The sequence below is a fragment of the Vairimorpha necatrix genome, chromosome 10 (assembly GCF_036630325.1).
Source record: "Vairimorpha necatrix chromosome 10, complete sequence".
In the NCBI taxonomy this organism is placed as follows: Eukaryota; Fungi; Microsporidia; family Nosematidae; genus Vairimorpha; species Vairimorpha necatrix.
This window is the reverse complement of record NC_088825.1, coordinates 787816-814324: the sequence shown is the minus strand read 5'-3', so window position 1 is coordinate 814324 and position 26509 is coordinate 787816. Positions and strand designations below refer to the sequence as shown.

Sequence of the window (26509 nt, the reverse complement as noted above, 5' to 3'; positions counted from 1 at the left end):
TTAAATTATTTTTTCTCTCATAAATTTATCAACCATATACAAAAAAATATGCAAATTGTTTGAAATTAATTTTATGAATTTACTTGATATTTTATAATAATTGACAATTGTTACTTTACTAAAATTTCTTACTTTCCAAAAAGGGGAAAAAGGACTTTTTGAGATTTTTATTTAAATGTCAAATTTTAAACCAAAGGCCTTTTAGTTAATTAAAAAAAATAAATTTTTTCTTTTTTCGATTTAACTAGTAATTTAAAAAAGCTCCCTGTGCGGGACTTTATCCTGCGATCCTTATAGAAGCCTAATGCTCTACCACTAAGCTAACGGGGCTCGCAGAATATCAGTTAATTTATAACTCTTTATGTGTCAAATTTTTAATCTCGTTTTTGCTCACATTAAAAGTCAACTTGGTCTTTTCTATCAATTTAAACATTTTAATAGTTAAACTCTTTATAAAGCATTTTGATTTCACTTCCGCCCAGATCAGATCTGTATCAAAAATTAAAAATTTTTTTAATAATTTATTTATTATTTTCTATGACCTGAAAATTAGGCAGTAAATTTTGCCTTTCTATCTCTTTCTTGTTTAAATACCATTTATCATTAAAATTCACTGCCCTGCTAATCCAATCTTCTTTTTTGTTCCACGCTTGATTTATAAATTCCTTTGTATCATCCACTGTTTCAATATCAATAACATTCATAGTATATCTCACTTTATACTTTTTACCACCAAAGAATATTCCCCACATGCTTGGTTGTTCTCCTTCTGGGTATGTAAAAGTAAGATCTAAAATTTTTTTAATATGAGAATTTTTAAATTCATTTACCATCAATTCAAAGCCTCTATATTTAGGAGATAAAACATATTTTAATGGATTTAGTCCTTTTGATCTTCTAAATTCTGTCGATTTATTCATAGTATTTTCTGTTATAATAGTACCTTCTGGAAATATTATCATATTTAAAGAAGTTTTATTATTTATAGATCGTCTACAATAAGTTCGTATTGTTTTTTCATCTTTTTCGTAATTTCGCTCTACTACTAAAAAATTTAATAAATTGAGAATTTGAAATATCCCGGGAATAGACCTCATTTCAGATTTGATGACAAATTTTAGTGACCCGAGAGTATTAGATTGAGAAAATAGACCACTAATAAATGTAAAATCATAATAATTGACGTGATTGGAAATTATAAGATAATTTTCATTGGGATTTATAATGTTTTCACCATCAAATTCGATAAATCTTTTTGTTAAAGTGTTTAATGTCATTAGAAATAAGCCAAAAAATTTGTGAGCAATTTTAAAGTGTAAAGAACTGTTAAATTTACTTAAAACATAGGCAAATGGAGAATAACAAAGGCCTACTACAAATATTGAGCCAACGCTAAATAATAAAGACAAACGAAATAATTGCTCAAACATATTGGGGTGAAAAAATTTAATTATGAAATTTAAAAAAATAAAATGCTTGTGTTACAATGTATTATAATAACATGGGCTAAAGTGAGCTTTAGGTAACAAAAATCGATATAGGGTTTTTTTGTTTTTTTTTGCCCTTTTTTTCAAAAATGGAGGAAGGAATTCTGACAAGAGAAGAAATCGAAACTATATATAATAAATTGTTTAATAAAAAAAGAACCAAATATGTACTGTGTGTTATTGTAGGATGAGGTTGGTTAGTAAACGGGATTACCTCATTAAATGTACTTGGAAGGACTGTAAGAAGACAGTATCTATATAATAAGACACTTTCTTTGAAAACAGTAGACTCGATCATATCACAATTTTACAGGTACTTAATTTGTGGATTCTTGGCTATCCTCGTAAGAATATTTGTCAAATTTTAGGTTGTTCTAAACGTTCTATATCCTTCATTTTAACAAAATTAAAAGAAATAAACATTTATGATAAATATTTATCATCTTTGAACAAGATAGGCGGAGAAGAAGTTATAGTAGAAATAGATGAAACTAAAATTGGAAAAAACAAATATCATAGAGGTAAATTAGTAAAGGGGTTTTGGTGTTTTGGTATGATAGAACGTTCTCCAGAACGCAAAATTATACTTATATATATTAAAAAAAGAGATAAAGAAACGTTAACAGCTCTTTTATTGAAATTTGTAAGTACGAAAAGTACTATATATAGTGATATGTGGAGGGCTTACTATTCTTTGGATACAATATTCAATGAACACCACATGGTTAACCACTCATTACACTTTCGAGATCCTAGTACTGGGCTTCATACCAATACCATAGAAGGTAATTGGCGTTCCCTCAAAGCTTCTATACCTAATAGAAATAGGTCGGCAAATAGTGCTAAACTTTATTTATTTAGGTATATGCTTCAAAGAAATTCCACTAATTTTGTTTTTGATGCATTATTAAATTTATTGTTCTAATTTTTATTTTTGTTACTTTCTTCAAATTTTCTTTCCTCCATTTTTGAAAAAAAGGGGCAAAAAAAAACAAAAAAACCCTATATCGATTTTTGTTACCTAAAGCTCACTTTAGCCATAACATGTAACATTATAATACTAAATTTTAAGATGCACAAAAATATTTACTACTAATTTTTAGTATTTACCAGAATTATTAAAGGAGCGGAATATAACAAATAATTTACAACATTTTGAGTTATCTACGTCCAATCCAAATTTAAAGCAAATTTAAATGTAGCATTTGTTAGATTAATTTTAAAAAAAATAAAATATATTGTAAGAATAAAGCATTCTTCAATTTAATATAATTTTTAAACCTAATGAGACAATTATAAATTTTTTTTACATTTAGAATTTTCTATTTCTAGGTGGCAGACGATTTTGAATTTTTAAAAATTTTTACTGTATTTGAAGCTAGATTCAATCTCTTATAAATATGAATTAAATAATTTTAACATATAGTAAAAAAAATAAATTATTAGTTAACTGCCTATTGAAATGCTACATTAAAAAAAAATCAAAATATTATGAAAAATTTAATAAAATTTTTTCAACTGAGTATATTTAAGAATGAAATATATTAAAAGAATAATGAAAAGTAGACTGTAACAAAAAATATAAAAAATTTTATTTTTAAGGCAATATTTAATCGCAATATCTAAAATTCAGGAACAAGTAAGAGGAATATTTTATAATTAACGTATCTAAAACAATGTCATGCTAATTTTTGCAATCAAAAAATAATGGACAAACAGTTATCTTATCTTCTAATTTACTTATTAGAAACTTTTTTGAAATTAATTGGCCTATTTTACGACAATGGCGTGTTGCCACTTGTGAGACGACCTGATTAAAAATTGCATATTAGGATGCTTTAACTTGCGAAAAAAAATGTATAATAATTAGCAAATTTTTTTTTCTTGAAGGGCGAAAATGTTATAATACCTCATTTTACGGAAGAGAAAGGCAATGAATAGTGCTCGTTTCGTTGTTTAAATTATTATACTTGTTGTCTCTCTTTTCTGTTGTTTTTATTTAAAGGGAAAATGATAAGAAAAGACTTACAGCTGTATTATTAAATTTAAGGATTTATCTAATTTCAATGTATTTTAGATTTATAATAGTTTATTAATTTCTTGTGATTTATTTCCATCTATATCTTTCTTATTTAGATACCATTTTTCATTAAAATTCACTGCATTGCCAATCCAATCTTCTTTTTTACTCCATGCTTGGTCAAGAAATTCCTTTGTATCATATACTGATTCGATATTATGAACACTCATAGTATATTTAACTTTATACTTTTTTCCACCTAAGAATATTCCCAATAAACTAGGTTGTTCGCATTCTGGATATGTAAAAGTAAGATCTAAAATTTTTTTAATTTGTGAATTTTTAAATTCATTAACCATTAATTCAAAACCTTTATATTTAGGTGATAAAACATATTTATATGGATTTAGTCCTTTTGATTTTCGATATTTATCCGATTTATTCATAGTATCTTCTGATATGAGAGTACCTTCTGGAAATATTACCATATTTAATGGAATGTTAATATCAATAAAACGTCTACAATAAGTTAGTATTAGTTTTTCATCTTTTTCGTAATTTTGTTCCAAAGCTAAAAAATTTAATGCGTCTAAAATATGAAAAATACCCGGAACAGACCTCATTCCTATATGCATTACAAATTTTAGTGCTCCGAGAGTATTAGAATGCGAAAAAAGACTAGTTATGATTATTGAGTCATAATAATTTACATGATTTGAAATAACAAGATAGTTTTCGTTCGCGTTAATAATATTTTCACCATCTAATTCGATAAATCTTTTTATAAAAATGTTTGCTACTATTAGAAATATACCGAAAAATTTGTGAGCAATTTTGAAGTGTAGTTGGGAGTTAAACTTATTTAAGAGACAAGCGAAAGGGTAATAACAAAGACCTGCTACAAATAGTAAAAAAACGACAACTAATAAAATTAAACGACAAATTTGCTCAAACATCTTGTTAAAAAATTTTTTATCATATAAAAAAAAATAATTGTTTGTGATACAATGTCATATAATGAACAAATAACAACCTATGTGGAAAATAGATGAATAATAAAAACATCTACAATTTATAATTAGTATTTATTGGAATAATTAATAGGCATACCAAAAATAAAAATGGAAAAAAAACTTTGACATAAATAAATTATAGTATATTACTAATCCCAAGTCACAAAGATATGCAAAAACATGATTTAAATTTCATACAATTACGGAAATAACCAATTAGATGTTCATTTTACATTCCGGTAAACAATGTCAATTCTTATCTGAGCATTTTTTATATTCACATTTAGTATTAATCTGCCTTAAAATCATTACAAGTACTATTATTCCCCCTTAAATGAATTACAGTATATTACATACATTGTTTCGCAATACGAGTCAATAAATTATCTAACGATCTAATTTGTTCTTCTTTGATACTTAATCAAAACGCTCATAATGACGAATATGGTACAAAATTAGTTCAAATATGTATGTTATTATCCTATTGCATATTAAAATTGTGCAACAATAGTCATGGGGTATGATAAAATTAAGTAATGTCTCTTCATATTTTGACTTTATGATGATTGAATATACAATTAGAAACTATATTTACCCGGGTTTGTACCTACAATAAATTGGCAATTTTTTAATCAAACCAAACCTACGCTAAATCAAATTGATTAAATTAGTATTTGTAATCGATCAATAAATTGACCTGTAAAAATGTGCACAATTAGAAAGAATAAAATGTTTATATATCAATTTTTATACATATTTTTCGTCTTAATTTTTTATAAAAATTTTATCATTTAGTGAAACTTTCTGTTTTGCTAATTTAAATGTTTTCATCTTTCTATTTTCGCTTTACTCCTCGCTCCTTTTTCTCTCCTTTAATATTGATTAATTATTTATTGGTTAATTAGTATTTATATACAAAAAGTAAAGGTTTTTATATGTATCGAATATTTTTGGTTTTATTGCTGTCATCTTTGCAACGAATTCGCATGGAATCAAAAACTTTCGCTATAAGAGAGATATACACAGTTAAGCCGCCCGCTATAGTCTCAGAAATAAATGAACTATCAGTGAATTACTCGACCTATCTTGATAGTTCTTTTTACATAAGTACAGCTATATTAATATCAGGAATATATCTATCATTATTAGGAATTTATACTGTAAGATGTTCATTGGCTTTTATAATGTCTATCTTTATATTTCATTATTTCGAACAAATTCTTCATAATGGTAGTACGATAGGGCCCTTAAATAGGTTAGTATCTGGGCTAAACCATTTGACAAAATATAGCGAATATCCTTATATCCCTATAATACTGATATCTTTACTATTATCAACTTTAACTGTCTATTTATTAAGCGGCTTCCGTCTTATTATAGGGTTAGTAGCTACATATATTTTTTATTCAACTTATATTGAATCGATTATAACAATTAATAATGAAACACAAAGGTATGTTTTTTATGCATCTATTGTTATAGTCTTTTGTCTTGTTTATTTATTATTTTCTAAAGCTTTGAATCTGATATTCTGTTTGTTGTTTAGTGTAACAGGAACTTTGATTGTTTTTATGAGTATTGAAAAAGTTTTTTCGTTTGATTTTGATCTACGATCAATATTTTTGGTTCTAAGAAATGATTGGGAACAATGTAATCCTTCTTTTATTAGTATGACGTGGATATTGTCGACAGGGTTGGGATTGTGTATTCAAGTGTTTTTTATGTCTAAATATTCAGTATTTTGAAAACTTTTTGGTTTTAAATAAATATATTGGTATAAAAATTTTTATAAATAATATTTGTATAGTACCTGTCAAATTTAGTATGTGTAATTTTTTATATTATTCTAAAAGACTACAATTTTCACATCATTATAGAACCACGATTATTTTGTGTAATAAAATTTTTCATTTTCTTTTGAAGTAGTGTACGTTTCAAATTTCTGTACACATAAAAAAAGCCTTATAACAAAATTAAATTTATTTAATTGTAAATATTTTTTTTTCTATTTATATTGTATTACTTTCATAAATGTCCACTATTTTACATCTATCTTCATTATTTAAAAACTCATTAATTTCTTTAATAACCGGATCAGTCTGTTTTATAGCCAATATTTTCCCACGTAAATTTGGACAAATAAATATTTTAATATTATGATAATGACAGAAAAAGACCAAATGATGCATAATTATAGTCTCTAGATTGTTTATAAGCACGATACTCACGTCTTCATAATTATTCATAAGTTTATTATAAGTGTCTACGGTATGAGTAATTTTGGATAAAATGTCATTAAGAACAGGAGATTTGTGAATCTGTTTGATTTTACAAATATCAGTACTCATTGATTGTAAATTTTTGTTTGATATTTTCCCTTTAGTTTTGGCTTGAGAAATATCATTATTATTTATATTTTCAAAATTTTTCGAAATTTTTGATTTTTTCAAAATTGTCTTTTCTTTCATAAGGGCAAAAAAGTTCAAGTCCATTATCTTACTAAAACTTTTTAAAGTTAATTTTATTTTCTAATACCGTTTTTAATATTCTTAATAAATAACGGTTTTTTTAGACCCATCAAAAAATGAAGAAACCAGTAAAAAAAGTTGAAAGAAAAGAAAGTATTAGAGCATCAGCAGTAAAAAAAGTTGATAATAAAAAAAATAAGAAAGATGAAAAAGAAACTCCGAAGAAAGTAGTAAAAGGAGATAATAAGAAGAAAGTGACTAGTAAAAAAGAAATAAAGAAAGAAGATAGTGATTCATCGAGCGAAGAGACAAAGAAAGTTGTGCCTACTAAAAAACAAGAGAAAAAAGTGTCATCAGATGAAGAAACCAAGAAAGTTGACTCTAGTAAAAAAGTAGAAGATGACTCTTCAAGTGACGAATCTGACTCATCTAGTGAAGAAGTCAAGAAAGTATCAACTAACAAAAAAGAAGAATCAAGTGAAGATTCTGACTCATCAAGTGAGAGAGAAGTAGAGAACAAAATACCAGTCAAAAAAGAAGAAATAAATGCAGCAAGTAAAAAGACAGCCACGCCCAGTAAAAAGCAAGATTCTTCAAGTGAAGATTCTGACTCGTCGAGTGAAAGTATAAAGAGTAAGAAAACACCAGTCAAAAAAGAAGAAACAAATGCAGCAAGCAAAAATACAGTCACGCCCAGTAAAAAACAAGATTCTTCAAGTGAAGATTCTGACTCGTCGAGTGAAAGTATAAAGAGTAAGAAAACACCAGTCAAAAAAGAAGAAACAAATGCAGCAAGCAAAAATACAGTCACGCCCAGTAAAAAACAAGATTCTTCAAGTGAAGATTCTGACTCGTCGAGTGAAGTTAAAGACGATAAAAACCCCGAAGAAAAAATTTTAACCAATAAAAAAGATTCAAGCGAAGGAACAGACTCGTCAAGTATAGCCGACAAAAAAAAATTAAAAAAGGAAGAAGAAGACTCATCCAGTGAATTAGAACAACAATCTTCTAGCGTCGACGAAGAAGCTTTAGAAGACAAAGAATTAAGAGTAGTTTTCATGAAGAATATTCCTTTTAATCTTACAGAAGACGAGCTTAAGAAAGAAATCGCCTTAATAGGCAAGACAGTCAGAATTTCCATACCTACAACACATGACAAAGAAAGAAATAAAGGCTTCGCCTTTATTGAATTTGTCAAGGAATCTGATGCTAAGAAATGTCTCAAACTAAATGATCAAGAATTATTCGGTCGTAAAATTATTGTTAACATCGCTAATAAGACAGAAAGAAAAAAGAAGTTTACTCTAAAAGTGAATAATTTGCCGTATAAATGTAGTAAACAAGATTTATTAGATTTCTTAGAATCTTATGGTAACATAAGTGGCTGTCATATTCCCATGGAAGATGATAGAACTAAAGGATTTGCTTTTGTGTTTGTTGAAGATGAAGAGACATTTAAGAAGATTTTGAATAAGAAGTTGTTGTTTAAAGATAGGACATTGTTTGTTAAAGATGCTGATGAGCAACAAAATGGAAATACTAATTTTGATATGAGAAAAAGAAAGAATAATGACAACAAGAAAGAGAGATCTTTTGATAACAAGAAGGAGAGATCTTTTGACAACAAGAAAGAGAGATCATTTGACAATAAGAAAGAGAGATCATTTGACAATAAGAAACATCGTTCTAGTAATAAAGATTTTGAGAATAAGAGACAAAAATTCGGAGATAATAAAAAATCTAATGATCAAAAAAATAGAAAAGTATTTGATAGCGACAGTGAATAAATTCAATTATTTATTAAATTAATGCATTATATTACATGTAAAAATTTGGCTTTTTATTTGTAATAATAACTAGCATATGCATTAAAAACTTTTAAAATGTTTTTTTTAAATATTTTTCTTTTAAATATGTTTCTTTCAAATATATTTCTTTTAAATATACTTCTTTTTTTTAAATATATTTTTTTAAATATATTTCTTTTAAATATACTTCTTTTATTAATTATTGTAATATCTTCTTTTTTTAGCATTATCATCTTTCATTTTACCTCCAAACACTCCTCTTCCATATTGACGTCCTTCTTTAAATCCATAATCTTTGTCAACACTAAGACACTTTTTCTCAAATTTAAGCCTGTCAGCCCACATTTTACATTTCAAAGCGTCTTCTTTATTGTAAAATTCTACAAAACAGAATCCACAAAAAGTCAAGTAGTTCCTGTTTATTCCCATTATAACTCTTTTTACATCTCCGAATAGTAAAGCCAGTTCCCAAATACGCGACTCGTCTATAGACGGGTCGATATTATTTATATAGACAGTGCTTGATTCATTCATAAGTTTTAGATATTCGTCGTCTGAGCCTGTGAATGTTTTCTCTTTGTAGTAGGAGACAGGAGTAGCAGGTTTATAATATTTTTCAAGAGGCCACATCTACAGAAGGGGAGAATAAATTTGTAAAACACTGTCTTTTATGAGATTTATTTAAGATGACAAAAGCACATTTATATTTAAAAATGAAGAATTTATAATTTAAAAAAAAGTGCAAAATATTTCAAAAAGCCAGATGAGACATAACAGATTTGAAAAAAATTACTTAAAAGTTTTTATAAGTAGAATTTGTTTTAAAGAACTCAGGAATGTGTCCACATGCAAATTATACTTTAATATTTTTATATATCAAATTTAATTTATAGTGCGGAAATCCGCATATTCATATGAATTGGGTTCAGAGAATAGGGGGCCACAGGAATATTATTATCAAAAATTGTATAAATCGAGGAGAATATTATTGTACCGACGAGAGCTCTTCTATCATTTGAATCTCTTTCACGCCTCTTTATACTGCATATTGCAGTTTATGGCTCTGTCGACCACTCGCCTTTCACTTACGTATTGAATTAGAACTTGATTGGGCCCATTAAAATACCCCATTTCGTTCTTCTAGTTGAATAATTAAGCGAGGAATCTCATTTGACATTAGCCAAGACTTTTATACACCAAATAGGCTTTTTTACAACCCCTAAAGTGGCATCAAACTTCTAAAGAAACATTTTCCTACTAGTGAAAATTCTTACTGTTTCAGACATACACAAGTTTCATTGAATCAACTTAATTCTAATCTGAAAAGATCTATCAGACCTTATACATTAATAATTTGGCGCTCTTAAGTAATTAAGCTATCTATTTCGACATGTGGAAAGAAGTTTATAAGATGAAACATACTGCAAAAACCACAGCGACTTTTGTAAAATAAAAATGAAGTGTGTTTATACAAACACATTATAAACTCTATTTAGACTTAAAAAACCAATTATTACATTATAAATTTTAGCAAGATGGATATTATATTAAATTATCATACAGATTTTTAAGTATTAACATTTTAATTGAGGAAATTAGCTTGGCGGTAAATCTGTAGATATGTAGAAAATAACAAAGAAATTTGAGACTAAGTACCATAAACTTAAATGTACACGGCAACAGGAGACAGTGACCATAGATTTAGTCAAAATATACGAGATGTATCTTCATAACAAATAATAATAAATTTCGAATAATTAGACAATAAAGAAAACATTATTGAAAAAGGCACAAGTAAGGCTTGTGGTCCAATGATAAATTTATATCTTACGTTATAAAACGGGGTAAAATAGAAATATCTTATTTTTTATGTCTACTGCTCAAGTCTGCTTAAATAAATAAATCCCAGTCGCCGTGTGTCTAGAATATTAAATGAGAAGACAACTTTTTAAATCCAAGAGATGTCAAAAAATTATATGCTTCTCCGCACTGTAAGCACATAAAAAAAATAAATGAACAAATTTAATTATGGTATGCTTATTGTAATTTATAGTTTAATAAGGATAGGTTCCGCATTAGCGTCTCCTGCTTGTAGGTGGCTTCTCGTTTCCATAGTCTTTTCCACATCGGCTTCGTCTTCTCTACTTCGGTAGTCCAAAGAGCGCATACTTAAAAAAGAAAAATGAATTTTATATCATAAATATTTGGAACAATATGCAAACGAAAATGCCCAAAAATAAAGATTCCTTTTTTCTCACCCTTCTTTATGCTTTTAATAAACGACTTATTCATTTACAAACCACTTCCAAACATTTCTTCATACCAACATTATCTTGATCTAGATGATGACGATCACTACTTAGATCTTCTTAAATCCACTTACACAGACGAATATTATGATTTTGGCATGTATTTCATTCTAAAATATAAAACAAACAAACTGGACGAAAAAAGCATAAATAGAAAAAAAATCTGCATAAACATAATGAAAGAAAAGTTCTTAAGAAATCCGAGATGGTATACTTATGATGTGATTAAGTATATGGTATTGGAGAATATGGAGTATAAAGAGATAATAGAGATGGGGAATGAGGAACCATTATTGTCAATATTAATAGGGGAATATTTAATGAGGAATGGGGACGAAACAAACAAACTACGCCACAAATCAAATTATGTTTCTAAAGAGGACTGCATGAATAACGCAGAACATAACACACATGAATTATATGAAAAAATTAATGTTTCTAAAGATGACTGCATGAATAATGCAGAATATAACACACGTCTCAAGGGTAATATAAAATACCCTTTTTATGTTACTTTGCCTTTTTATTTTTATAAAAAGAAATTCTCTTTAGATTTGTTTGATATAAAAATGGTTTACATTTTTAATGACTTACTATACAAAGATGACGTGGATTACAGAATTCAGTTTTATTTAGAGAATTATAAAGAGAATATAAGTACAAATGAAGGGTATAATATAAAAGTAGAAGAAATGACAAATATAAGCCCGAATATAACAAATAATCCATATACTCAATATTTAATATATAAAAGTACTAAAGATAAAGCACAGGTCTATGATAAAAATATAAGACCTGATATTTCTACATCTCTCATGATTTTAATGTATGAAAATCCTGAGTTTATTGTAGGAGACAATATTTACACACAGATAATAAAGAAATACCACAAATTACCAAATACTATAAAAGATGACACTATAAATTATGACATTTATAATGAAATTATAGACAAATATAGATCTGAGAAATTAGAAGATCTCAATATTAGAGATCAGAAATTTATAAAGATCTGTAGAGATTATGACTTCTTAAGATATTTAAATTCTAAAGATATCTTAAAGATAGAATATCTACTAAATCTCAGAGAAGATCTTTTTAATATATTTGTATATTATAAGAAGTCTTATAAATACACATGGAATAATAAAGAAGTAGACTCAGAGATAATAGACTTGATCAAAGAGTATCATACTAGTGGTATGAAGACTCATGGATATAGAAATATACTGTATAATAAATTACTGAGTCATAAGGACAGGGATATTTCACTTATGTATTTGATAACAAGAAAGAAGTCACCAGAATATTTTAAAGAAGAGAAATTTGAGTGTATTTGTGACACTAAAGACAAATTTAGTAAGCACGTGATTAACAATATTAAAAATGATTTGAATGCACTGAGTTGTACGTGTAAAGATGAATTATATCTTGAATATATTACTAATACACCCAATTATAAAGAAGATGAAAGATATAAAGAGATATGCAATAAATATAATATAAAAGACACTACAAAAGACAACACAAAAGATATTTCAAAAACTAATACAAAAGACATTACACATGATATTACAGAAGATATAGTAAGAACATACCAATTAAAGAGATACAAATTAGTAAGGAGAAATAATCAAGTAGTAGAAGACAAATCTACTCCTTATACTAGAATATTTAATATGACCAATTTCATGAGAACTAGAAATTATAAAAATATTGTCAAGAAGTTTGTTGTCTTCCCCGAATATTTTAATACAAAATATAAATCTACAAATTACAAATTTATTAAATATTTGACAGACGAGAATGCCCAGAAATATATCAGTGACTTAATAAAATATGATCTCAGGAGACTCCTCAGGCTGAGTACTCGGGGTCTGAGACTAGAGGAATATGATCTCAATCTCCTCTGCACTAGACTCAAGAATGAAGGAAGAAGTAAAGAGATCAAGATCATTGGGGATATTTTGTCATATAATCCAGATTATAAAGTGGATATCCTCATTTATGAAGAATTAGACTTCTATGGTAAGAGTCTTTTACTGGATCTTCTTATACATAGTAAATTACAATATAACAGGAGTGATCTAATCAAGACACTCTTGATCCTGAATAACGAGGATAATATTACATTAGTACTAAGGATACTGGACTTTATAAAGAAGAATTATAAAGATTTAGATATATTAAAGAAGTATAAAGATAATGAGAAATATAAGAGACTGATGATCAGAATATACCCTCTATGGGGGAGAGAAGAGGAATATTACAAGAAGATATGTGAGAAATATAAAGATAAAGGGGAGATCAAAAAGATAGATGAGTACTATAAAATATAAAGCAAGTTATATTTGAAGGTAGAGCATTTCTTGATGATAATAAGACCTTTACTAGGTATAAAAATCAATATACAAAAAAAGAGACTAGAACAAAGTTGATTATTTTATAAAATGATTTAATTCTGGGCTTACATATCAAATATGTTTTACTCTTGTCTGAATATTTTACCAGTGAGAGTATCTAGCCCATTTTAAAATTATATTGAATATAAGTAGAGCATTAATATAACCAAGAAAGTCTAATAATCTTTATTGGTGAATATTATGGGAAGAGATACGACACATTGCGTGAATATAAAAACACAGTAATAATTATTGATACAAATATAAAGGTAGAGTTTATAGGGTCAATGAAGTTTATCTATAATTACTAAGAATATACATTAATAGTCGATATGTTTATTTACAAGATTGAGAAGTAAATGGAAAATGGGGAACAGGCTTAAAAAAGGACCCCCGATTTAGATAGAGATCACTAAATACGATATCCTGAATATTCAACATATTAATTTGACATTAATAGGTACATTGTCCTGTAAACAAGCAATAAAAATTATACAATGACACTATGGGGATGGAAGATAAGAAATATGTATACCAAGGGTATGGAAGATAAGAGAATATTTATACCTTGGGTATGGAAGATATTTTAGTCTTATTGCTCTAGGAGGTATTTAAGAAGAACATATGATAATGTACTGTCTATAATTCTAGTTTATGTCAGTGAGGCAGAGTAATCCACGTGTTTTTTAAGATTGTTAAGGTTATATTTTTCAGGTAAGTGTTTACCGTCTGGTTTGGATATTTCTACGTTAAATAAGGCTCTACTTTTTAAAAATGATTTCCTAGAAAGGCAACATCGTCATTTTGTAAACTCAAGTGGGACACAATGCAAGCAGTCAGATCACAATCTTTAATTTACAAATTAGAACAATACGAGCAAATACAAGAAATATTACAAAGCAAGGAAGAAAATTAAATAAATTTATCTAAGTTTATAAAGAATCTCACAAATGTTAATACATGAAACGGAACTCTTTAATAGTGCATTTTAAACATAAAATTCTATCTAAAAAACAATACAAATCTACGAGAGTATCGGGAGATTACTATCAATTTTTAATATTAAAAATAATAAGTATTTGAATATTATTTATTTCTTTACTTGTTGTAGTATTAAATCGTCAATTAAATGATATGTTCCGCATGTTAATGGGAAATTCTTGAAAAAATTTCAAAATGAAACTAAATACAAAAATATATATGGAATTACAACAATATACAGAATTTAAATACAATAAAATAAATAATATTTTCCTTATAAATGCAAGTAAAAGTTAAAAAAGGAGCCCCAGCTTGAACAAGAAAAGTTAAATTGACATTTTACATTTTAAAATTTGTATTTTAAGTATACTTAGTTGATTTAAGAAGAAAAAAAACGAATTGCTTTTTGTTCGATCTCAGTTCAATTCTTTAATATTGGATGTATTTTCATAAAATTCAAAACAAGTTCATCACATGTTTTATAATTCAATTTTTTACTTGGTACTTTGTAAATATTAATGCTTCTTTAGCAAGCCCCAATTTCAAAAAAAATGAATTAGAAATTGCTTGTTTTTTTTAATACGATATTTAAATGTTTTATATTACGGCCACAGATCATGTTTTACTACCTTAGAACAACCTTTTTTATATGTACTAGTTGTCATTGATTTCTACTTAATTTTGAGGAATGCAAATAATCAAACTAGTGGTTTAATTTGAGATACACCAAATAACAAGCCAAATATGATAACTTTACAAAGTTAAGCATCCAAAAAAAACAAATATGGAAGGTTGACATACCCCCTTCTAATTTAGACTTTTTCGGTCCCATAATCAATATATATTTTGTTTTGTAAATATTTGAACTATAATAACTGTTAAATAAAGTTTCTCCTTCCTTTTCATAATATTTTTAGATGGGTAAAATATTTATTTATTATTTATAGTAAATATTTTACAGTAGATACTTTAGGGAAGTATCTACAGTAAAGCAATTACAGGATAATCTCTGTAACTAGATTATCATCCTGTAACATACTCCCTTTCTTTAAACTCTCCCAATCCGTGGGATCTGAATTCTCAATTAGTTGTAAGTCTTTTTCATTATACCGAAATAGTTTTCCATACATGTCCTCGATCTCAAAACCACCAGAGTCAAATTTTCTTCTTACCAGATAAGGTCCTGTCCATTTATCATCAAGCTTATTCAGTTTTTCAAATGGTTCCTTTTTCTTCATAACCGCATCTCCTACTTGAATATTTTTGCCTTTAACTCTATCATTCGCGCGTTGTATGTCTCTATTTCTATCTTCTATAACCTTTTCGTGTAACTTTTTCCGTAACAAATCGATCTTCTTAAGTGTATCGTTTTCTTCTATAAATACTGCTCCACCATCTTCTTTCTCCGTAGTTATATCCTTAGGCTCTCTCCCATATAACAATCTAAAAGGACTACTCTTGAATTTTATTAGTGGTGTTATCCTATATGCGTATAGCGCAACTGGTAGGAACATATCCCACTCTGACCATCTTCCATTGCATATCTTAGCCAACCTTGCAATAAGTGTACGGTTTAGTCTCTCCGTTTGTCCATTACATCTTGGATGGTAGGCGCTTGTAAACGACTTTCTAGTATTTATCATTAAACACAGTTTCTTTATGATTTTATTGTTAAACTCAAGTCCTTGATCAGTCAATATTACTTCCGGAGGTCCATGTCTTAATAAAAATTCTTCATAAATAAATTTCGCTACAGATTCCGCATCTTTTCTTTTTAAAGCTCTCACTTCTGCCCATTTAGTTAGGTAGTCTGTTCCTACCAGAATAAATTTATTTCCACCGTCTGTTGTGGGTAAAGGACCAACTATATCCAACCCAATCATATAGAACGGACTTTTTATTTCCACACGTCTAATATTATTTTGCAACGTCTTGTCTCTAAATCTTCTACAAGTCTCACAGTTACGAATATATTCAACTACTCTGTTTCTTATATTTGGTACACTCGCAATATTTCTGATGTACATTATAGTAGAATCTATACCTCCATGGCCAAGCTCTAAGTGTGCTCTCTGTACCAGTTTTGTTATTGTTTCATTGTCTTCTTCAACATTTATTCTTTCTTCATTTTTAACCACTGTTTGACACTTTCTTAATTGGCTATTTTCTAATACACCACGTGAAAGTACATCAGCCAAAACGTTATCTGAACCTTTTATATGTTCGATTTCATATTTATAGTTTTGCAGTTTCATTATCCATCTTGCCAATCTTCCTATAGGTGTTTTCTGTTTCATTAACCATATTAAGGAACTATGATCTGTCCTGATGATAAAATTGTTAGACAAATATACTTTAAGTTTTTCAATAGACCATACAATAGCTAAACACTCTTTCTCAGTTGTAGTGTAATTAATTTCGGCGCTATTTAGCGTTCTACTTATCCAGGTTATAGGCATTTCTTTTCCCGTATCTGTAAATTGTGTAAGTACTCCCGCAATTCCAATGTCTGAGGCATCCGTATATAAATAAAATGTCTTATTCATATCTGGTAAAAGTAAAGGTTTGGCATTTAATATTTCTTGTTTCAGGAGCTCTAAAGCCTTTTCTTCTTCGTCTCCAAATATAAAATTACCTTTCTTTAACCTTTTTAATAACGGCATAGCCTTCATGGTATATGATGGTATAAATCGTTTAAAATATACTATAAATCCTAAAAGTTTTCTTAAGTCGCTGACGTTCTTTGGATTTTCTAGGGTGTTAACCTTATCCAATTGGTCCGATTTAATTTTAAGTTCTCCATTCTCTACAGTGTGTCCTAAAAAATCAATTTTACTCACTGCGAATGCACATTTCTTCATGTTAAGTCTGAGTCCAAATTTTGACAAAATTTCCAGGACTTCTCTCACATCGTCGACATGTTTGTCTTTCCCTCTTGAGAATATTAAAATATCATCAAGGTATACAACTACTTTCCTCCAAAGTATATCTTTAAATATCCAATTCATAATCTTCTGAAACGTAAAAGGGGCATTGACTAAGCCAAATGGCATCTTAGTCCATTCATATACACCTTGCTTTACAATAAATGCAGTTTTATGAATATCTCTTGGGTTCATTTCGATCTGATGGTAACCCATCTCCAAATCTAAAGTAGAGTACATATCTGTCCCTTGGATAGCATCTATTGCTTCATCCATGTGAGGGATCGGGTATGGCGTACTGATTGTGTTTTCATTCAACTTTCTATAGTCAATACACATTCTCATACCTCCGTCTTTTTTAGGTGCAAGCACTACAGGGGAAACATAATTACTCGTGCTCTCTCGTATCAATCCATTCTGTAACATCTCTTCAATTTTATTCTTAATTATGAGATTCTGTTGCGGATTTCTTCTATATGGTTTACAACATATAGCTTTACTGTGATCTTTAAGTTTAATATCATGTCTAAAAGGTAGGGCTTTCTTATTATCGGATTCTTTCATATATTTATACAGTAAGCACTTAATATTTTTATTGACTTCTTCATGTTCACCAAACTTGCATTCTAATGCCTCTATTTCCATGGGTATTTCCTCGCTTATTACTGATTTTAAACTGTACTCTTCTGTTTCCAATTTGAGCCTTGTTCCATCATTAAAGATTTCAATTTCATTTTCTTCCCAATGAACTTTAATGCCTAAATGTCTACTTGTTATGCTACCGATGAGTATATTTTCATTAAGATCTTCCATTACCGCAAATTCTGTTTCGTATGCGTGCTGATTATTTTTATCACGCAATACCGCTTTTAACATGCCAACCGAGCTATCTTTTATAGTTGCTAAATTGACCGAAATTCTATTTTCCATATCTATTGGGATATTTAACATCTTCACCAGGTCGTAACTAATATAATTAATGTCAGCTCCATAGTCTAGTAGTGCTGGTACTTTTCCTCCGCCAATTTTCACCAAAAATCTAGGGACATTGGCTGCTTTACTACTACATGTTAATGTCATCAGTTTCTTATCTGAACACTTCTTATAATCATTTCTGTCACCCGTATTGGTTTGTATTTTATTATTCGATTTATTCTTTAATAGTTCTGGACAATTACTTCTATAATGTTGACCTTTGCAATTGTAACAGCTAATCAATTTCTTTTGAAAACTACTTCTCGCATCTTCCGATTTATTCTTGCTAATTTGCATCTTAGATTGTTCTTTACTCTCATTCTCAGAATCTATCTTAACTGCCAATTTCAAAACTGCCATCCAACTCTTACAATCCCTATATCGATTTGCATTCCCAACTGGTATATTCATAACTACCGTATTAATAACATCTTTTAGTGGTATAGTAATGTTTTTGTGTATTGAGTAAATTTCTAACCATAATATCTCGTTGTTACATTCTCTCAACTTCTTATGTAGTAGTATATTCAACAATTTACTGTTGCCAGAAACTTCTTCGGGGCTGAAGTATTCTAAGAACTGTTGTTCAAATTCAACTACACTTTCAAACACATTATATCTTGAGCCTTCAAACCAGAGTCGAGCTTTTCCAGTGAGATTAGTTTCTACAAAACCAAAATATTCTTCTTCAGTCCAAGATTCTCTAAATGGTTTAAATTGTAGTAAGAACTCTTCTGCTTCCGTCCTTTTACCATCAAATTTTCTGAAATTGTATGTACCCCTGATGTTGATTTTCATTGCAGCTAATTGTTTTTCTAGCATCTCTACTGTATTCCTAGTCGTTTGCTTCTCGACTGGTTCCATATCATCTTCGTTGTCGCCATTTGTTAAATAAAGTTTCTCCTTCCTTTTCATAATATTTTTAGATGGGTAAAATATTTATTTATTATTTATAGTAAATATTTTACAGTAGATACTTTAGGGAAGTATCTACAGTAAAGCAATTACAGGATAATCTCTGTAACTAGATTATCATCCTGTAACAATAACAATTCTTACATAGGAAAATAGCCGCACATACATAAGACTAACAATATTATTTGCCGATGTCTTTGTCAATTAAAAACATAATTGCTTTAGTGTATAATTATATTTATTTATGTCATATGCGGGTGTGCAATCTACTTGTGTCTGTCTAAATTGCTTTTTGTGCTGTAATTACTGTTACAAATCTCACAAGTAAATGTATAAAGCTTTGTGTGTATGTTAAGGTGTCGTGTAAGGCCGCCTTTCTTAGAAAATGATTTCTTACAGAAACTGCATTCAAATTTCTTGATATTAAAATGGGTATAAGTGTGAGCACTGAGTTTAACTAACTTTGGATACTCCTTGGAACAAATTAAACAAATATAAGAAATATCAAGCATGGGCAAGAAAGATAAAAAAATATATATGACACGGCCTAGAAATGGGATATAAAAAGAAATATAGAGTGTTGTGGAGCGATGCAAAAGAAAGTACTCGAAGAAAGGAGTGTCCATGTATGAATCCAACGAGAGAGCATTTTTTTTTATTTTTATGGTGCAGTTGGAACAACTCAGAAGATCATAATGATAAAGATAATCATATTTTAGTTAAATGAAACTTGTGTGCGTCCAGCCGCAATGTGATTGATAGGTGTATTTAGCCCAGTGGTAGAATGCAATGCTTCCATTGAGCAATGGCTGGGTTCGATTCCCAGTGGCACCAAAATTGTTTCTACTTTCTATAATGCAGTTGGAACAACTCAGATGATGAAAATGATCACGATAATTATTAAGTTGATTAAATGGAACTTGTTTGTGTCCAGCCACAAGGGGATTAGCATCTAGTGTAGAAACGCACTTCAAGGCCAAAAAACAGTATCACCCTTGTGGTGACATAATGAGATATTAAAGTATCTAATGGGTACGGTCTAGTTGGAGCCCATTACTGGTGCACTTAAGAGTGGGATCCTAGAGCTAACTAAGAGACTAGACGAAGTAGGGCAATAGAAGGTCTCGTTGACCCCATTTTAGAAGATTCTGTAACACGGTGGCCGAAACTAGTGGGAGACTGTTGGTCAACGCAGCCAGATAAAATTTCCGGCCGGTGATGTGGGCGTGTGTGCGATACTAATGGTAGTGGGGGCCTTTGAGTTAGTACGATGATGTATCTCCCCGTGTTATAGATAACCATGTCCGTTAAGTATATCAGCTGTGAGGTCACTCTGGATGCGATTCAGGAATAAATGGAAAGCGTTCTTTTAAAGCCAAAGACAAATGGATACAGCGGAGCTTGCTGCCCGGCACGTTGTATAGAGGGGGTTTTGGTGATTGAGGATCATAAAGAACCAGTTGGATAAGAACCACGCCTAAATCCCTCTGGTCCCTATGTAAGGTTTCTCCCTTCCTCTTACTTGCAAAGAAAAAAAAGTGATTGATGATGTGGCACTGTCTACCTCCCTGGCTGCTCGGTGTGTCTAAATAAAAGCTTTTACTAAATGTTTGATTGTTTTTGTTCTCTCTCATCACTCGTTAAATTGCTATAAACTCGGCCTTTTATGCTTAGTTTTTAATTGATGTCAAAGTTGTCAGGAATTAGAGTGAAAGCAGGTCTTATAAGTAACTTATAATATTATGACATTTTAGATAAAAACATACACTTTCTGGTCCATCGTTACATGTCGAAGATGACGTATTTGTTTAAGCCAATGACTCGGCTTAATTGATTTGACAGCCAAGGATTTTAATTTATAAGAGCGTTTTGAGCTCGTGAGCCTCAGACAAGATGATCAAGGGCAAAAGTGTTTATAAACCGAAAACATGGTAACTTTAAGGGCAGTTATTGATACATAAGGTATTTGATGGAGCAGCATAGTTTGAGCCAATGGCTAAAGCGCTCTGGGGTAAAATTCAGAGCCAATTAAAAGACTATACAGCGTAGAGCGATAGAAGGTTCAATGTACTCTATTTCACAAGAAAATATAGGACGGGACAGCCCGTTGAAAGACTGATCATTGCAATCTCATAAACGAGAGCTAGTGGTATGAGGTAGAAATGATAGTTATGGTCATTTGTTGTTTGTATGACGATGTCTACCCCAAGCCTTTTAAGCAGTGCACGATTCTATATCCTGAATATTCTATCAGTGTACTAAAAAAATTAACGATAACACAGTCTTCTGATGCTAAGTCCAAGGATACTCCGAGTTAAATCAAGAAAATACAAAATATATGTTTCTTACATACACAAATCTATTTTAGCCAAAAGCCTCGTATATCTATGTAGAGAGATCTCTTTTTGTTTGAAAGCAAAAAACTTCGATTTTTTTTTGTTTTTTTACCATATAATGTAAATTTGCGATGTTATTTATTAACATAGCTTTAAACTCGATGGTTAGGATCAACTCCGTTTTTACTTAGATCTATAGTTTTGATACTTAAACCCTATGTGAAAATAATCCCTCTTCCAAATCCAAAAGTATTGAGTTTTTGATAAAGAAATATAAGTATTTTTTCGTAGATTATTAACACTATATTGTAAATTTTTTATGTTTCTGTTATATTTGATAAAAAATGTGTTGATATTTAGTCAACTAAAAAAATTTAAAGATTATTTTTTCTGATTATATACAAATTCATTACTTGTTAATAATTCTTATTATAAATATAAAAACTTATTATGGTTAATTTTGATCGCTGTCAATTTATAACTATTAAATAAAATTTTTATTGGTTCTTTTTTTCTTATTGTGGAACATGTATCCAATAAAGGTTAATATTAAGCAAATGATTAAACCCGAAAGAATTATAAAAACATATCTTTCATTATAATAACTTCTATCTTCCATAATATAACTTAAAGGTTCATTAGTAATTTCTGAAGTTATTTTTTTAAAATCATAATTATCATTAATACACTCAGCTTTTGATAATAGATTCTGATTATGTTTTAAATATTGTAAGGCATAGTCCATCCAATCATGTTTATAACAACTTATGTACTGATACAATTGCCCTGTACACATTTTAACAACAAATGTAGGGAATTGATCAGTTTCATTATTCCTTATAAAGCATGTATTTTCTCTAATTATTTCTTCAACACAATCCATAGTTGAGTTTGCATTATTAATTCTATCTTTATAACAGAGACGTAGAATATTGTAATATTCCAATGTAAGGTTTACCATATCATATATAAATTTTTTTTCAGAAAATGAAAAATTATCTAATAAATAAGGATTCCATTTAGTTTTTCTAAATACGCTTTTAATTTTCTTAAAATATGCATCTCTCAATAAACTACGCAATTCTCTAAAACTAAATATTGAATTATTGCTTTCTGTCATATTTCTAAAAATATCATGATTAATAATAGTGTCCCAAAAAAATACAATATAGCCTCGAATAGTTTCAAAAGACATATCTTCATCAGTAAAACTGTTTTTTAATGAAGCACAAGTCACTTCTAAAGTTAGATTTTTATTAATCATTGAACTTAATAGGTCATCCATGTATTCATCGGCTTTTATTATAGATAACATGTTTATGAAAAATTGAATAAAAATTAATAATAAATTCATTTGGGGTGCAAAATTAAAAAATTTCTAGTCAAGAAACCTTGATAAATATTCATTTTTGCTTTTAAATCTGCTTAATTTGTTTTCTGTTATTGTCCACTACAAATATTATTTAAAAAGAAATCCTGATTCAGTTAAGTAAATACATATGTCGTAAAATATCCCCATATGCTTTACACAAATTATAAAATGAGCTAATAAAGACGTGTAAGTTAATATTATGCAAATCATACAATCTTACTGATAAAGATATGATGCATGCTGGTCTTTGTACATTATCTTGTATATTAATATTTATGTCATGATAGAATAAAATGATTTAATCATTAGTTTGAAAACAAAATATATTACAATATGACAAAAACATCCCAAACTCATATTAAAGACCTAATAAGCACTAAGCACGATTTAAAATTCGCCGAGATCCTAAAAATTATTAATCATAATTTTTAAATATCCAGAATCCTTATTGACTTGATGTTAAATAAGTAATTGAGTAAAGATTGACATGATTTTCATATGTTAAATATAAATATATAAAAAATTGATACGGAGCTTTTTTATGTATTACGCGCTGAACTAAATAAAAAGTCTTTTTGTGAGTTTAGATGAATAAGCCCCGACCCTGTTAAAACCTCGGTTTAAAATTTAAAATGCAATTTTAATTAGTTAATATGTGATGAAAAAATAAATAATTGAAAACATATCCTTTGTATCTGTAGTGGGATTGTCCTTCAAGTCCAATTGTGGTGGATATATTATAGTCTTATGTTTTCTAAACCAATAGCGTCTAATTTGACAGGACCCTCTCCCCGTCGTCTGTACAGCTAGTTCAGCTATATTAGATTAATCTCTTTTCGCCGTGTCCCACTTAAAATTTCATGGTTTTCGATCAAAAAGGATAGACTCTAAATTGTTTTTTCGGCTCAATGGCCCAGGTTGTCTTCTCTGGATTACAATTTCATAGATTTGATATGCTTTCTGCGATATTAGCCAAACTTTGCCTTATATCATCACATAAAATTTAACATTGTTAGGATTCTTGATAGGTACCATTTTATATATATAAATTAATCTATATTTAGATTACATTCACAACTATTAGTAAATCGCCCTGGTTTATTATATTAACAAAAAAAGTGCAATTTTATTTTCTCTCTGGGAGACAAAAATAAGCATAAGTCATATTTTATTTTATATTTTAAATATCCCACATTCTCATGTTTTTGCTAGTCGCACTATCTTTTTTATTTTTCTCTACATATTTATAAAGAATATTATTTTATTTATATACTTAAATCTTCATGTTACAAAGTTAATACATGTAACTGCCTTGTTGTCTATTTTCTTCAATCAATTCCGTATAATCATACTTGAAAGCTAGTTGGTTCGTAGTCTTCTTATGAGATAAAAAGTATAAACATCATTCCTCTTTATCAAATATCTGTATATCCGCTTTAACAATAATTGCTTCACATCTAGCCTGGTTACACTTTGACCAACCTAGTGAAAATGTCCTCTTTTTTAAAAAAAAACTTTAAAGATTTGTAGCAATTTGAATATTGGGTTGAAGTTTTTCTTTAATCATAAAATCTGCTTTTGCAATTTAACTAAATCTTTTAAGCTTTGTATTTTTTTCAAGTACATACAACAAAAGGTGTTCCTTATTTGGAAAAAATTTTGAAGATAGACTTTAGAAATGAGCATCAATATTTATTGTAAAGAAGCTTAGCATGCGATTGTATTTAATTTGTACTTTAATATTTGGGCATTATGAAAAAAATTAGAAGTATTTTATTTTTTAAAAGACAGCACGGTTTATTTTTTAAAAAAGTATTTTTTCGAGATTTTTTTTTCTTGTGTCAATGTTATTGGGGCATATTTACGATTTCTTTCATCTGATCCTTTTTTCAAAGATTATAGAAACAAGATTCTTTTTATGTATTTTAAACTTAATTAATATCCTAGTTGTTCTTAACCACTCACCTTTTCTCGGCAGCCGGGTTCTGATCTAGTGTACATTATCAGCTACTCCAATAAATATTCTTTTATTGTAAACAAATATATGCTTTATTTACTATTACTTTTACATCTCTTTTACTTCATCTTTCATATTTTTTTATTTATGAAAATTTGCTATTTACATTTATTTTCAATGTCCATAATTATATTTATATAATCAGTTTTTAGTACACTTCATAAAAAAAACCCTGGATGTTTATCGCCTAAAATAATGTTTAACTATAGTAATTTTTTTAAAGAACAAACTAAAGTCATTTATACACTAAGAATTAGAGCAATAAAAAAGACCTAAGCAAATAAAAAATATTATTTATGAACATATATACTCAAGTATGACCTTCGTTGTAATCAACATATAAAAGGTCCTTAGTTAGGCATTTAAAATAGAATGATAATAAATAATTTCTTATAAATATCAGTAAAACAAGTCAAAAATATAAGTAAAAAACCGAAGAGAATATTCTCATTTTGTTTAGTCACAATTATATTTGGCACGATTATACTAAAAATGACTAATGTTAATTTCTAACTTCTAAATTTGTCAAAAATTAACCAATGAAACATTGTAATGTTTTTATATCCCTTTATGTGTTAATTAATTTGAAGTAATAGTCTGACTATGCAAATTTATAAAATTTAGATACTCCTTCGTAAATTTACAGGGTTTGCATTTGTTTAGTCCAACTTTTGCATTTTTATAGTCCATTTTTTAGAAAAAAAATAACAAAAAACCCAGAATTTGATATATAATAAACAATCAATAGAATTATGTGTCAAATAATATACAACCTCATTTAATTATATAAACTCGTTTTTCTGCCTTGCCATTTACAACCATCTTACCATATTAGTGTAAAATCCATTACAAGAAAGGCTACAATCATCGTTCACACTTGTTCCAAGTTCATTTCTACTGTATTATTTGAGTTTCGTATAGCACAAAACCTCGATTTTATCATATATAAAAAATTCCTCAATAGGATTAAGCTGTGGGGAATATAGAGGCAAAAAAACATAAGATATGCCTAATTCTCTTAGTTTACACAAAACTTCTCTTGAATGATGAAATTTAGCATTATTCATTATTAAAATCATTTGAGGATTTGTTTGAAAAAAATTTACAAGATTCCTTTCAATAAATTCGACGAATAAAGCTGAATTATATGCGCCCCTTTTTATTTCGTATGCTATAATATTCGATTTCGAAATCGCGCAAAGACAACTTAAATTTTGCCTCGATTTGCAGGGACTGTTTTAAATGCTTGGTACAGAACCGTTTGAAATCCGCTTTGGGAAAATAAACCCACTTTGATGTTTTAAAGGACCCCCCCTTTGAAAAAATGGCCAAATTGGCAAAACCATTTTTTGTTGAGGCAGATGAGGGTTTTAATGATGAAATGTATTTATACATGGGATATTAAGAAAAGTTTATTTTGGAAACATTTGATGCCGAATCGGCGTGCGCCTTGCTCGTTTCTGCAACTAGTAGAAATACTGC

General features: G+C 28.6%; 8 protein-coding genes across 8 annotated transcripts; 3 read left to right on the top strand and 5 right to left on the bottom strand.

The window, feature by feature from the left end:
* Positions 1 to 521: 521 nt before the first annotated feature.
* VNE69_10106 (1-acylglycerol-3-phosphate O-acyltransferase) lies at positions 522 to 1430 on the bottom strand (the record flags this gene model as incomplete). Its single annotated transcript, XM_065474828.1, has 1 exon — positions 522 to 1430. One exon carries the CDS (start codon positions 1428 to 1430, stop codon positions 522 to 524), a length of 909 nt encoding a protein of 302 aa, XP_065330900.1.
* A 2136-nt stretch (positions 1431 to 3566) lies between these two features.
* Positions 3567 to 4463, bottom strand: VNE69_10105 (1-acylglycerol-3-phosphate O-acyltransferase; the record flags this gene model as incomplete). Its single annotated transcript, XM_065474827.1, has 1 exon — positions 3567 to 4463. One exon carries the CDS (start codon positions 4461 to 4463, stop codon positions 3567 to 3569), a length of 897 nt encoding a protein of 298 aa, XP_065330899.1.
* A 1043-nt stretch (positions 4464 to 5506) lies between these two features.
* VNE69_10104 (uncharacterized protein) lies at positions 5507 to 6265 on the top strand (the record flags this gene model as incomplete). The annotated part of the gene is made up of 1 exon (XM_065474826.1): positions 5507 to 6265. The coding sequence occupies one exon, from the start codon at positions 5507 to 5509 to the stop codon at positions 6263 to 6265; it is 759 nt and encodes a 252-aa protein (XP_065330898.1).
* A 264-nt stretch (positions 6266 to 6529) lies between these two features.
* On the bottom strand, positions 6530 to 6988 carry VNE69_10103 (uncharacterized protein; the record flags this gene model as incomplete). Its single annotated transcript, XM_065474825.1, has 1 exon — positions 6530 to 6988. The coding sequence occupies one exon, from the start codon at positions 6986 to 6988 to the stop codon at positions 6530 to 6532; it is 459 nt and encodes a 152-aa protein (XP_065330897.1).
* A 116-nt stretch (positions 6989 to 7104) lies between these two features.
* Positions 7105 to 8775, top strand: VNE69_10102 (nucleolin-like protein; the record flags this gene model as incomplete). Its single annotated transcript, XM_065474824.1, has 1 exon — positions 7105 to 8775. One exon carries the CDS (start codon positions 7105 to 7107, stop codon positions 8773 to 8775), a length of 1671 nt encoding a protein of 556 aa, XP_065330896.1.
* Positions 8776 to 8991: 216 nt separating this feature from the next.
* VNE69_10101 (nuclear cap-binding protein subunit 2) lies at positions 8992 to 9426 on the bottom strand (the record flags this gene model as incomplete). The annotated part of the gene is made up of 1 exon (XM_065474823.1): positions 8992 to 9426. The coding sequence occupies one exon, from the start codon at positions 9424 to 9426 to the stop codon at positions 8992 to 8994; it is 435 nt and encodes a 144-aa protein (XP_065330895.1).
* Positions 9427 to 11062: 1636 nt separating this feature from the next.
* On the top strand, positions 11063 to 13444 carry VNE69_10100 (uncharacterized protein; the record flags this gene model as incomplete). The annotated part of the gene is made up of 1 exon (XM_065474822.1): positions 11063 to 13444. One exon carries the CDS (start codon positions 11063 to 11065, stop codon positions 13442 to 13444), a length of 2382 nt encoding a protein of 793 aa, XP_065330894.1.
* An 8678-nt stretch (positions 13445 to 22122) lies between these two features.
* On the bottom strand, positions 22123 to 22953 carry VNE69_10099 (putative SP-containing membrane protein; the record flags this gene model as incomplete). The annotated part of the gene is made up of 1 exon (XM_065474821.1): positions 22123 to 22953. One exon carries the CDS (start codon positions 22951 to 22953, stop codon positions 22123 to 22125), a length of 831 nt encoding a protein of 276 aa, XP_065330893.1.
* Between the last annotated feature and the right edge of the window lie 3556 nt (positions 22954 to 26509).